The following is a 14102-nucleotide window of genomic DNA, read 5'->3' as shown; positions in this document are numbered from 1 at the left end:
AGCAGGAATAGGCTTGCCAAGTCCCCCCGGGGGGTGGGGAAACCCCCACCCCAGAGGCCCATTCATCGCCGGATCGGGCCCCGGGGGGAACTCCACCCCGACGTGCACGTCACCAGGAAGTGGCGCGACCATGCCTGGCACGCTGGGGTTTTCCCTCGGATGGTCGTAGCCCCGTCCCCATCATGCCCGGCGTGGTTGCATCACTTCCTGGTGACTTGGTTCGCCGGGTCGGGCCCCGGGGGGAACTCCACCCCGACGTGCACGTCACCAGGAAGTGGCGCGACCATGCCTGGCACGCTGGGGTTTTCCCTCGGATGGTCGTAGCCCCGTCCCCATCATGCCCGGCGTGGTCGCATCACTTCCTGGTGACTTGGTTGCGGCGCGTGCTCCAGGATCGACCCGGGAGTCCCCCGCTTCAGGACGAGGTAGGACTTGGCAACCCTAAGCAGGAAACTCTTCTGGGCTTGCAAAGTTGCATAGAAAATGCAGAAGGGATTTTTCCATTAAGGTCTTTGCCCCCAGATAGAGTACTCTGGGTCTGTTTCTAGCAATAGAAACAGTGCCCTGGGACTAGAATGACAGCCCCCAGAGTAGAATGACGGTCCCTAGCAATAGAATCTGTGTTCTAGGACTGGAATGACAGGGCACAGAGTGGAATGACATCCCCTAGGAGTAGCAGCTGCTTTCTGGGAATGGAATTCCACTCTGGGAATTCCCTCATTCCAATCCCAGAATGCTTCTGCTACTCCCAGGGAGTGTCATTTCACTCTGGTGGCTGTCATTCCCAGAGTAATCTGTCTGGGCCAGGGGTCGTTTTGTAGAAAAAGAGCTAGGGGAACTCATTAGCATAACTCATTAGCATATGCCACACACCCTGACATCACCGGAAGTGTGTCATAAGGCCACACCCTCTGACATCACCGGAAGTGTGTCATAAGGCCACACACCCCGCCCCCAATGGTCCTGGCCGCCACCGCCGGCCTTGCAGCTCCACTGCCGAGCCCCATGAGGGGCCCGGCGGTGGACCTGCAAGGCCGGTGGGAGTGCAAGGAAGCCCCGCAAAGGCCCTCCCTGGCCCCAGGCAGGCAGGGGTGGGGAGAGGCAGGGAGGAAGCAACTTACCCTCCCTCTTCTCCTGCTTCCTCCTGGCTGAATGAGGGCCGGAAGCGGGGCGGCCGGAAGCGGGGGGCGGGGCTTCATCATGTGCCCCGCCCCCGTACCTCACCCGGGGGAACTGCGATCCCCCCCGAAATGACCTCTGGTCTGGGCCCAGAGACCTTAATGGAAAATCCATTTCCTTTGCAACTTTGTCTGTGCTGCAGTGTATTTCAATGAAGTGGTTTCACTTTCCAGTGTTTGTATGTCAGCTGAAGCTGTTGCTTGCTGAGGTTGTCTCCTTGCAAATACAGGATTGATGTTTTGAGCCAGTTTGTTTCTGCTGAATGGACCTGAGAACGGGTACCTGAGTGAGTATAACATGGGAACCCACAGCCAAAGGAGACATGACACTGGAGAGCCACTGACACTCTGAGTGGATGGGGGGGAGCAGCTTGCAATGCCCAGCTATTTCATGTTTTTTAGTTTATATTTTTAGTTTCTGCTGTGATCCTTGTGCTTTTTCTTGATGTTTTATTTTTAAAATTGCATCGCCAAATCCCACTATTCCCCCACCTTTCCATTTTAGGCAGGCATCTTTTAAGGGGGGGAAGGTTTGGGAGGTGTTAGTTATCAAAGACTGTTAAATAAATGAAATATTGCAAGAGTGTGATGCATGTTTGTATTTTAAGTAAAAAAATAATCTATTTGTTTGTCTGTATCCCTTATAAAGTTTATATCTCTTCTACCAGTTTGGTGTAGTGGTTAAGTGTGTGGACTCTAAATCTGGGGGAACCGGATTTGATTCCCCACTCCTCCACTTGCACCTACTGATGTGACCTTGGGTCAGTCACAAGCTCTGGCACAGCTGTCCTTGAAAAAGAGCAGTTTGTGTCAAAGTTCTCTCAGCCCCACCCACCTCACAGGGTGTCTGTTGTGCGGAGGGGAAGGGAAAGGAGTTTGTAATCCGCTCTGAGACTCCCAAGTGAAGGGCAGGGTATAAATCCAATCTCCTCCTCTTCCTCCTCTTCCTCCTCTTCCTCCTCCTCCTCCTCCTCCTCCTCTTCCTCTTCCTCCTCCTCCTCCTCTTCTTCCTCCTCCTCCTCTTCCTCCTCCTCCTCTTCCTCTTCCTCCTCTTCCTCCTCCTCTTCCTCCTCCTCTTCCTCCTCCTCTTCCTCCTCCTCTTCCTCCTCCTCTTCCTCCTCCTCTTCCTCCTCTTCCTCCTCTTCCTCCTCCTCCTCCTCCTCCTCTTCCTCTTCCTCCTCCTCCTCCTCCTCTTCCTCCTCCTCTTCCTCCTCCTCCTCTTCCTCCCGGCATTACATTTTATGACACGCATGGCACGGGCTCACAAAATCCCATTTATGACAGATCAGGCTCTTGTAATAAATGAGTTCGACACCCCTGGACTAGGATTTGAATGAGCACGTACAGGCTGATTCCAGATTTCACAAACTAACTGTAAACCAGTTTCGCATTAGGGCTGACTTGAGCCAATGAGAATTCAATTGGAAGAGAGCGAATATATTGTTGGAAGTACATTAGGAATAATTCTTACATTACAATATAACTGGTAGAAACAATGTCTTGCAGTTTGGGAGCAGTGGTATATATCTGTGTTTATTTTTCCCTTGTTTGCTCATTTGTAGAACTAAATTACCTTTCCTTATTAGCTTCTTTCTCTTTAAGGTCGGTTGCTTGTTGGAGACTTGATCTTAGAAGTCAATGGAGAAAACTTAGTTGGTGTAACTAATGAAAGGTATGCTTTATAAATTAAATTAACTTGGATCAGAATTGCTAGTACTTTTTCTTATGTTATCATTCTGGTCCGAATTAATCTCTGATGAAGAAATGCAAACCTTTCTGAAGTTCCTTGCACGATATCTGCTAATACCAGAGTTTAGTGGTTTGGGCTCAGACTTCTTAATTGAGCAATCCAAAAAGTGAACAATATGAAACCCATCAGGTTTCTTTTTGGAGTCATGACTAGGGATGGGCACAAACCTTATAATTAATGATGAGCATCGCCCTGTTTGTGAGTAGAGGGTCATGCTATCATGCCCGCAATGAACCTCTCATGATCATTTATGGTTTTTTGCAGAGGTTCATGCTGTTGATGTTGGGGTTTGTGCAGCAGAAGTACTGGCCCTGATCAATTGGCAAAGCAATGGGGGGGATGGACTTCTGGGTGACTCATTGCTTGGACTTCATTTGCATGCAGTGTGGCTTGCCAAATCAATTTAAAGAGAACATTCCCTTTAAATGGCCCCCCCCCCCCCCCCCCCGTCCATCCTGCTGGCTTCGGGGAGCTGTCCCTACCATAAAGGAGGGAGGGAAGATCTCAGATCTTCCCCCCCCCCCGCATCATGAACCTCATTAAATGAGCCAGTTCAGTAAACGGGGAGGTTCATGCGGCCCCATGAACCAGGATGAGCCTCTATTTTCTCGGTTCGTGCCTGTCCCTAGTCATAACCTTATGTTAAGCTATTAAGCATTACTTTTAAAAGCACAAAAAGCTAAATGGTTTATGGTGGCCAAATATTTTTAATGTGATACACAGTGCTGTGCAGGTAGGTGACCCCTGAAAGTAGTCATGGCAGTTTCTTGCTGTTTGATGATAATGTTGGGTGTTGTTCTTTCTTAAGCTTACCATTTTGATCTATAACTTTCTTGTACAATAAAGGTAAAGGTAAAGGTTCCCTTGCTCGAAAGCCAGTCGAATCCGACTCTAGGGTTGCGGTGCTCATCTCCGTTTCAAAGCCGAAGAGCCAGCGCTGTCCGAAGAAGTTTCCGTGGTCATGTGGCCGGCATGACTAAACTCCAAGGCGCACGGAACGCTGTTACCTTCCCACTGAAGTGGTACCTATTTATCTACTTGCAATTTCTTGCTTTCGAACTGCTAGGTTGGCAGGAGCTGGAACTAGAGACAGGAGCTCACCCCGTCTTGCGGCACCCGGGTCTTGAACTGCTGAACTACTGCCCTTCCACAGCCTGCAGTTCAGCGTCTTAACCACTTGAGCCACCGCAGCTCCTCTTGTACAATAGGCATTTATAAATTAGAAATAGAATATATTCAACAGATTAAGGGCCTAAAACAGACCTAGTGGCATTATAACACCTTCAGTCCTGAGCCCCTGTATACAACATGTTTAGCTGGGGGGAAATCAGAGCACCCCCGCCACTGAGCACATTGAAGTTCTTTCTGCTCATTCTAGAGCACCATTGGATCCAAACCTATAGATTGGATCAAATGAGCTGTAAAGAGAACACCCCCCCAAAAGAAAACCCCCCAAAAAAACAGTGCTGAAGCTTGAAGGGAAATCAGGAGAAATCACCCCATCTGGTTTTCCATGAGCTCTCATATGAACCAAACAAGAGCTTTCATAAGTGGGTGTATGTGTTGTGCCATATCTGACTCTGTTCCTGAAGATCCGACGACTCAGGAGCATCTTTTCTAAGTGTGTAGGAGGCGGTAAGGAAAGAGATCCATTCCATCAATTCATTCAGTTCATGCTTCATTGGATCCAGCTCTGTATCTTTATATTTGCCTTATGACAAAAAGGAAAGAACAGAGTTGTCAAAGACCAATTTCTGAGTGAAACATCATGAATCTGTCTTTGCAGCACCTCTGAGGCACTGATTCTGTGCAGTGATGTTTCATTAAAGTGTCGTCCTAAATCATTTTATTTGGCATTCTGCTGTTGTAACATAAGCTGGTTGTTGAAGATCAGATTCTAAATGTGTTTAGTTGAAAGTGTGTAGCAAGAGCTGCTGGAGTGTTGGACTAGGCTTGGTTGGGGAGGCCAGTGTTCAAATTCCAGCTTGCTCTGAAACTTGCTGAGTGACCTCGAACCTATGATTTTTTTTTCCCTCTCTCGGCCTATTCTACCTCACATGGATGAGAGTAAAATGGAGGACCAAAACTGCCTGAAAGAAGGATGAGATAAACATTCACTGAATAAATTGTAGTTCTACCTTCTCATATTTCACTTTATTGTTTTATCCTGTTTTACCTTTTGGAAATATGTTGTTTTGTGATGACAGCTTGTAATGTATAGGTGTATGTAGGATGATTGATTGTATTATATTGAGAATGAAGATTGCATGATTTCCAGCGGAACTTATTTCCGAGCAGGGATACTTGGGATCACAGAATTACCAGGCTAGCAGAAGTGTCAAAGGCATATATGCCTTTATAATGATAGAAACTTTGCTTCTGACTGGAAGAATCAGTACAGTTAACCCACTTTCTCCTTTTTTCCCCAACCTTACAGCGCTCTTGAGATCTTGCAGATGGCATCCGTGACCAATCATATGTCTTTGCTCATTGCCAGAGATGAAGAAGCAAAGTAAGAAAATTTCAGAATTCTGTGTGTTTATAGAAAATGCTCAAGGAGTGGTGGGAAGAGACAAGAGATCATTCACAGTTTATATTCCTTGGGGCCAGGTTGGTCTTCCCTCACTGACGTTCTTGCTTTGGCGGTAGTGGTGCAGCTGGCCTGCAGTCTGGGAGTCTTCTGGCAGGGGCCAGTGCTGCTGCATTCTCAGCTGGAGCAAAGTTTCTTTCTGAGTGGAAGGGAGGAGCCGCTTCTTCTCCTCTGGCGCCAGGCTGCCTTTCCTTTTGCTATGAGGTCCTTTGTGGGAGGGAGGGCAGATCCAACTTCCCTTTGGACTCCTGGCTGAGGGCAGGCGCTGAAGTTCTTTCTCCCTCTTCTGCAATCTCAGGGCAGGAAGGGAACTTACCCTTGTACAAGGGCAGCAATTGGAAGAGAAGCGATGAGGCTGTAAGGGTCAGTCTGTCAAGTCCTGGAATGCAGTCAGTCTCACAAACACTCCTGTAGCAGCAAGATTTGTTTATTGGGAGAAAGAAAGGATCCAAGCATAGACAACTTTCATGTTGGAACTGACTCCCAGATGTCAGTCCCAGCAATATACTGGGAATAGGAGATACCCCAAATGCCCCTTAACCAATCAGTGTGCCCACTCAGCCCGCCAAACATTTGCTCTGCCCATACCACTGCCCCCTAACACCTGCAAACGGACGGTTACACTATCTAGAAGCTGCTTAGACTACAAGGTCACAGAAAATGATGAGATCACATTCTTCCCAAGGCGCACCCGGGAGGCTTCTGCATGAGAACTGTTACACGCTGGCACTAACCAAGTAAAGCCGTCATTCACTCTCCCCCCAGCAGACAGTAGAGATGATAAACAAGCCAGGCAAGAAATATGGAAAAATATATATGACTGTGAGAACATATTGTATAAGCAAAAGAAAACACTTGGCAAGTGAGGCCTGAGCTTGACAAGTCAGTGCCCTGCTGCTGCTAATCCCATCATGAGAAACATCTGGTTTCTTGATAGTAATTTCTGAACACATACCCAGGGGAAATGGCCAGTTGGTGCAATAGACTTAGCAAGCCATGCTTTCAAACACAAAATATTTTGTCAGGATATGCACATTCTAGTTGTTGCATTCAGAGCATTAAGAAAATCTGTATTACAAAGCTTAATATAAGCAGTGATGAGAAAACATTCGGAAGCTGATAAAGTATAACAGAGCTACTTACCTGGGAAGAAGGTATGTATGGCAGAGCAGGTGAGACTTCAGTCTCTCCTTGATTGACATACAGAGTGGATATAGTAAGACAGAAGTCTTGCAGGAACTGAGACCAAAATTAAATTCTATGCTTTATGTTTCAAAATTTGAGGGGGAAAACAAATAACCAACATTTGAGCTGATCTCTGTTTTGTATTTTTTTTGTATCTTTATGTACATGTGTGTGCATGCACGCGCACCTGGAAGTCATGTCAACCTCTGGTGACTGACCCCTACTGGGGGCCTGGAGGATATTCAGAGAAGTGGCTGAATAAAGCCTGCCACTACTACCCGACTCTGGTATTCCATGGAGGTCTCCCATCCAAGTACTTGCCAGAGTCAACTCTGCTTAGCTTAACATTTGAACTATTCTTTAAAAAAAATTGAGACATACCTGCATCATTTTGGCTCTCATTAGGAACTGTGACCTTCAGGGCAAAACTGGATTAATCTTTCGGCTGAGCTAGCTGCAGAGTATTATTTCAACTAAATTTGAGATCCCCTGAGTTCTGTATTTATACGAGGACAGAATGCTAGAGAGAATGCCTTTGTACCTCAATTCAGATGTTACACAAAACCATGATTTAATTCAGACGTGTATTTATTAGCATATTCATATCCCTCATGGTGGCTCAGAGGAAAAAATGAATAAAAGAGTAATTAAGATAAATTGTAAACTATTAATTGATAAAGGAATTTAGAGCAGTTCAATAAAATGAATTTGCCTGCAGTAAAACATTTGTTTTAAGACAGCCGTCAATAAAAAACAGAAACACAAAACAGTCTTAAACACAACAGAAGGCCATAAAAACTGAACAGGCCAAGATCAATTAAAGGAGGGGAAAAGATACAATTTTAGTTAAAAGCCAAGATGGTTAGAACATGATCAAAATACAGCCCACTCCACTAACTTTGATTAGTTAGTTTTGCCAAACAGATGTGAAAACATTGTTTGAATTTGTTTCAATAACCACAGAACAAAGTAAGTCTTCATTATGTGTGACATATAAGCACGGATCTCTTGGTTTTACCTGCAGCTGGTAAACCAATATGACTCGCAGGAGTTCTCCCATTCAGGATACTGAAATGATGCAGATCTGCTTAGTTTCCACAGCGTTGCTGTATCTTGCCTGTCTATCACATTTTTATTCCACCCTTCCTCCAAAGATCTCAAAGCGCTATACCTGGTTCTCCTTTCCTCCATTTTTATTCCCACAACAACTTTATGAGGTGGCTCAGGCTGAGAGAGACCATGACAGGCCTAAAGTCACAGAGCAAGCTCTATAGCCATACTCTGGCTACTCTGACTGACAGATACCTACTTATGTGATGCAACATCTTGTAACCATTTGCTTCTCAGGTACGGTATTTAGACTATCGAAACTATCTAATTATCAACAGGACCAAATCTGTAGATACTTAAATCCAGAGATTGGGGACATGAGCAGAAAAGACAGATCTGTAATCTAAAAAAAACACACACACTGGCCGGGGGGGGGGGGGGGTGATTAAAACCCTGCAAAGTAATAAAAGTAGTGCCTTTACCCATAAGAAATGAATGCTGTCCAGAGTGGCGGGTATGTGTGCTAGGCAATCACAACAGAATTTCCAACATTTGTTTCTGTCTATAAAAGGCAGGAGGGAGGGACTGTTCTGATTTTTTGTGGGAGGGTTCATCAGGGCCAAACCTGGAAGCAACCACTGTGCAACTTGATACCATGTGGCTTACATGACTCACCCAGTATTGGGTGATTTCTACTGTTCAGCAGCATTCCTTCTATGAAAACCAGTGTGGTGGGAGACTTTGCCAGTGGCTAGGGAAAAGTTGCGCAAGCAAGTGGGTGGGTGGGCAAGTACTGGCCCTGGGTGGGTGGAAAGGAGAGAAGGAAGCAGGGAAAGATTGCCATAGGAAAGATTGCCATTAGGAGTGAAAGAGGAACTAGTGTGGTGAAGGGGAGACAGGGAAAGTGAGGTGCCCCCTGAAAGTCCTTGTGGGTTCCCCACTGCACAACTGGGATGACCAGTGGCAGACATTGCACAACTGAGCCCAGTCTGATCAGGTTTCCCAGTTAGAGGCTACTAGGGGAGGAGAGTGAGGGAAAGTCGAAGACACAAGATGAATAAAGGTAGGTTGGCTGGTGGGTAGAAAGGAGAGATAGGAGCAGGAAAAGGGGAGAGGCTATAGGGATTTTCAGGATAGGAAAAGAGGAAATAGTGGAATAGGGAAAAATGAAAGGCTCCCTTGGAAAGACTTGGGGGTTTGCCGCTTGTCAATATATCTGTCTCAACATGGTTCCATTTGTGGATACTTAAATCAAGAGATTAGGGGCATGAACAGAAAAGAAAGAAGCCCCAGGTTTTTAAAGAAATTTGAAATCTAAAAACTAGATATATGGGAGATTAAGCCACCCCAAAATAATAGAATCAGTGCCTGTACCTTAATAATAATAATCTTCCCATTTATTGATCGCTCAATCCATGCAGAGCTGCCGGCTCTGAGCGATTTGCAGTTACTCCTGAATTTCACATGGGACTAACAATGCTGGGGGTAAGGGAGGACAACATATATCATTAAATCACACACATTTCGTAGTCGACGGAGTTTGGTCGGCTGTAAGGTCCAGACGTGTTCCCGGCAGCATTCCTTTTTTCGGTGTCGCTTGATGTCGTCAGCATTGTCTCAGTTGCAGCGCATCACTGCCACCGTCTGGCCGAATGGCCTATTGCAGGCTTTATGGATGCCCTCTCAGTGGCCATTAATAGGCAACAACAACAGTATTGTGAACCTTTGGTTTCTGTCAGTAAAAGTCAAAGCAGAGGTGACAGGGCCATTTCCGGAATTATTTTGGCTTTTGAGGGAGGATTCATTGGTTCCAGGGGTCTGATTCATTGTAAGGCAGCTTCATGTCATCATGTGTTCAAGTCATCAGAACCGGGGGGACGGGGATTCCTTTTTAGCACTGGCAGGTTTAAAAACCTCCTTGTCCTTTGCTGCCTGAGCTTAAAGGTGGACTCTGGGTTTTGAAAGATTGAGGGCCACAAATCTAGACTTAAAAAACAAAAGCCATATTTTATTAGAACCACCCAAAATGACACAAAACAGTGGTCGAGCTTTTGTGTTTTCTAGGAAGAAAAGGACAAGGGGAAAACTGGAATGTTTCAGGCCATGATCTTAATTCCTTCTCTTGCCAGCATTGTTTCATAAAATGCTAAGTGTGCACGCAAATGTGATGGTGGAATTGCTTCTTACTCAAATGGTTTTGATTTTCTAGTCTCTTGACTTCTCTTGAGGGGATATATGAGGTGGTTTCTTAATCTGCTTTTAGTGAAAGAATGCTGACCTAGTTTTCTCCAACCATCTTGAATAATTAAAAGCCATGAGCACTTTGATCATTCCAGTAGACTTAACAGTGGAATCCTAAACAGAGTTATATCCTTCTAAGTCTGTTGAAGTGAGTGAGCCTAGAAGAATGAAGCTGTGTTTAGGATTACTCTTATGTACTAAGCAGAATTATCCTGCTGTTTCTAAATGTGCCTTCAGTCTTTTATAAATAGCACTGAGAAAAATTTTCTTAGTACCACTGTTATTCTGTGCTTTCTACTTTCTGTCCACAAAAAGGCTGGATATTGTATACCTCAGATAGCTACTCTTCCTGCTCATATAAGAAAGAGAGTATTCTTTGATTTAGGAAATTGAGAGTTGGCTCCAGACTAAATCAGCAGAGTCCATGAAGTTTGACATCAATACCTGGGAAAAATTCTAGAGCAGATTATTAAACGCTCTGTCTGTGAGCACCTTGAACGGAATGAGTTAATTAGTAGTAGCCAGCATGGGTTTATCAAGAATAAGTCATGCCAGACCAACCTTATCTCCTTTTTTGACAGAGTTACCAAAATGGTTGACTCTGGCAATGCTGTGGATATAGTGTATCTAGATTTTAGTAAAGCATTCAGCAAAGTTTCTCGTGATGTCCTTGAGGATAAGCTGGTTAAGTGTGGGCTGGATGGTGCAACCGTTGGTTGAAAAATCATACCCAACGAGTGCTCGTAAATGGCTCTGCGTCTACGTGGAGGGAAGTCTCGAGTGGAGTGCTGCAGGGCTCTGTCCTAGGCCCGGTGCTGTTCAGTGTTTTTATAAATGACCTGGAGGAAGACATAGAGGGGATGCTTATCAAATTTGCTGATGACACGAAATTAGGTGGGATTGCTAATTCTGAAGAAGACAGAGTCAGGATTCAAAATGATCTAGATAGGCTGGAACAGTGGGCTGAGACAAATAAAATGAATTTTAATGGAGATAAATGCGAAGTCCTACACTTAGGTACAAAAAATCAAAGGCATAGATATAGAATGGGAGGGACTTGGCTTGACAGCAGCACATGTGAAAGGGATCTAGGTGTTCTGGTTGATCACAAGCTAAACATGAGCCTGCAGTGCGATGTGGCTGTGAAGAAAGCTAATGCAGTCTTAGGATGCTTTAACAGAAGCATTGTGTCCAGATCAAGGGAGGTGGTAGTTCCGCTCTATTCTGCTATGGTCAGGCCTCACCTAGAGTACTGTGTCCAGTTTTGGGCACCACATTTTAGGAAGGATGTTGACAAGCTCGAGCGTGTCCAGAAGAGGGCAACCAGGATGGTGAGAGGGTTGGAATCCAAGTCTTATGAGGAAAGGCTGAAAAAGTTGGGTATGTTTAGCCTGGGAAAAGAGAAGGCTTAGAGGGGACATGATTGCAGTGTTCAAGTATTTGAAGGGCTGTCATGTAGAAGATGGAGCAGATCTATTCTCTCTTTCTCCGGATTGCAAGACTAGATCTAATGGGTGGAAATTACAAGGGAGTCGTTACTGGCTAAATATCAGGAGAAATTTCCTAACTGTAAGGGTGGTTGAGCAGTGGAACAGTCTGCCTCTGGAGGTGGTGGGTGCTCCTTCGCTGGACGTTTTCAAGCAGAGGTTGAACAACCATCTTTCGGGCATGTTGTAGGTATGTAGGGCTATCTTTCAGTTTTATTTATTTATTAAAACATTTGCATCCCACCTCTCCTTTTGGTTCAAGGTGGCTGTTGTGGTTTGATGTACAATGCACCGAAATCGGCTTTCGCCTTTTTAAGCTGCTTTGGGAGCTTCATGTTCAAAAACAGCTGCAGAAACATGCAAAGTAAATAAATAATGCATTTACTGCTTTTAAAAAATCTGTCACTTGTGCTATTTGATTACCTTTTAGATATTTTATGATGTTTTCCTCTGTAAGTCACTTTGAATATATAAAGTATAGCATCTTATACATAAATATTTGGTATGACAGCAGTTGCTCCATTCAGACATAGCACATAAGCAGTTAGTTTGGGATGCAGTTTAGTTTGGGAAACCAGGATTTGACTTGCAGATGATCATAAAGTCTTGGTTTGTCACAATGAAGGCCAGCTGTATCACTTTAGTTCTTTCCTTGCAAATAATCATTTGGTATCTTGGCCTGCATCACAGTGAGTACAGCACCAGGGAATAAATTATGATTGAGCCAAAATGGCCATACATTATGCAAAACCATGGTTAAGACTACCTGTGATTGATAAATCAGCTTTGCAGCACTGAGTTTCTGGTTTGACACGACCAAAGTAACTGGACTGTTCCAAGTTCAGGTGATCACACTGGTCATAGATAGCTGAACTGAACTGTGGTTGAATTGAACTGTGGTGTCACATGAAGTCTAACTGAGCCACTTTCTTAAAGGGCACGTTTGCCCTGCACCCAGCCACATTTATAGAGCTGTGTACTACTTGGAGCAGCGCCCTTATTTCCCATCTCTTACCTATCAGTTTGTGGAGCTGCGGTGGCTCAAGTGGTTAAGACGCTGAACTGCAGGCTGTGGAAGGTCAGTAGTTCAGCAGTTCGAGACCTGAGTTGCCACATGACGGAGTGAGCTCCTGTCTCTAGTTCCAGCTCCTGCCAACCTAGCAGTTCGAAAGCAAGAAATTGCAAGTAGATAAATAGGTACCACTTCGGTGGGAAGGTAACAGCGTTCCATGCGCCTTGGTATTTAGTCATGCCGGCCACATGACCACGGAAACGTCTTCGGACAGCGCTGGCTCTTCGGCTTTGAAACGGAGATGAGCACCGCAACCCTAGAGTCAAACTCAACTGGCTTTCGAGCAAGGGAACCTTTACTTTACCTTACCTATCAGTTTATCTTGATCACTGGCCCCTAAATGCAACATCTGAAATAGGCAAATGCAAATTATGCAAAGACAGTAATAGCAAGTTCAAAATAGTGCAGAATAGTAATGATAGGATTGGAAATGGTGTATGCATAGTAGTAAGAATAAAACTCCCAAATGCCTCCGGTATGAAGCTCTGAAAAGATGGAGTACCTTCCCTGTGAGGGTCACGTGATATTCATGAACTTTGAAAATGATGTTGATACTGGAAAACCAAGCTTTTAACCCTGTCTAGGTGTTGGCAAATTTGATTTTTAGTTGCAACTTGCAGACTTTTTCTTGGACCAGCAACATCCAAGGATTTATAGTTTGAACCCCCACTTCAGGGGATATTTTCTCAAGGGTGCTGCTGTCTGATACAAATCTTTCTGTGCAGAACATATTGTGCTGTCTTCATCTCTCCCATATCTTCAGCTTCTTGACTCTGCAGCCAGAGATGAACATGGTGGATACAATCTGCTCATAGATGGAGGTACTAACTTGCCACACCCCAGAAGCTTTAACTCCTTGCCCTTCTGCAAAGCTGCAGTGCAGACAGAGGCTCAGTTCAGACAGCATGGCGTCATGGTTCCGTTAAACTCAGTGTTCTTTTCTGAATATGAGCCATTGTACTAACCATGATTAACAAAGGTCTGACAAACCAGGATCTAAAACCTTGTTTTGTAAGTTTGTCTAGTAACCAATCAGTCTTAACTATGGTTCTGTGTGATGTACAAACATGGGCATTCCATCTTATTCCCCAGTGCCTTCCTTATCCACTCCCTGGCTACAGAGGCGATTAGCCAAAGTGAAGGCAATGAAAGCAGTGTTTGTCAAGCAAGCCAGGGTGTGCGTGATTACCTGCAGGCCAAATCCTGGTTTCAGAAGCTAGGTATAGTTAAACCAAACCATAGTTCTTGTCTTGTGTTGGCACTGAGCCATTAGCTGCGATGGATCCATTCCCTGAAAAACCTTAGAAAATATGCATTTTGCAGCAGCTTTTAAAATATGTAATGTATCTTTATTGTCCTAGGAAAGAATTTCTAGATCTAATGGAGAAGGATGGCTTGCATAGTAACACAGGCTCTGCAAGGAATTCCCCAACAGAGCTGCTAGCTGGTGAGTTGCTGGTTATATATCTTCAGAGCGCAGCATAAGAACATAGTAGAGGAAGCTCGGTGGTCTGATGGCCTCCATTAATATTTCAGGTTGGTAGAAATG

General features: G+C 44.9%; 1 protein-coding gene across 1 annotated transcript in view; it reads left to right on the top strand.

The window, feature by feature from the left end:
* STXBP4 (syntaxin binding protein 4) overlaps nt 1-14102 on the top strand; it is a 210631-nt gene that overhangs the window by 12289 nt on the left and 184240 nt on the right. Inside the window, exons 5-7 of the mRNA XM_015429546.1 lie at nt 2781-2850; nt 5366-5440; nt 13915-14000. Coding sequence (XP_015285032.1) covers nt 2781-2850; nt 5366-5440; nt 13915-14000 — 231 coding nt within the window. The remainder of the gene's footprint in view (nt 1-2780; nt 2851-5365; nt 5441-13914; nt 14001-14102) is intronic.

Source organism: Gekko japonicus, unplaced genomic scaffold, assembly GCF_001447785.1.
Source record: "Gekko japonicus isolate JY-2015 unplaced genomic scaffold, Gekko_japonicus_V1.1 scaffold340, whole genome shotgun sequence".
NCBI classification, from domain to species: Eukaryota; Metazoa; Chordata; class Lepidosauria; order Squamata; family Gekkonidae; genus Gekko; species Gekko japonicus.
The sequence above is the reverse complement of the archived record's forward strand: the minus strand, read 5'-3'. Positions and strand labels throughout refer to the sequence as shown.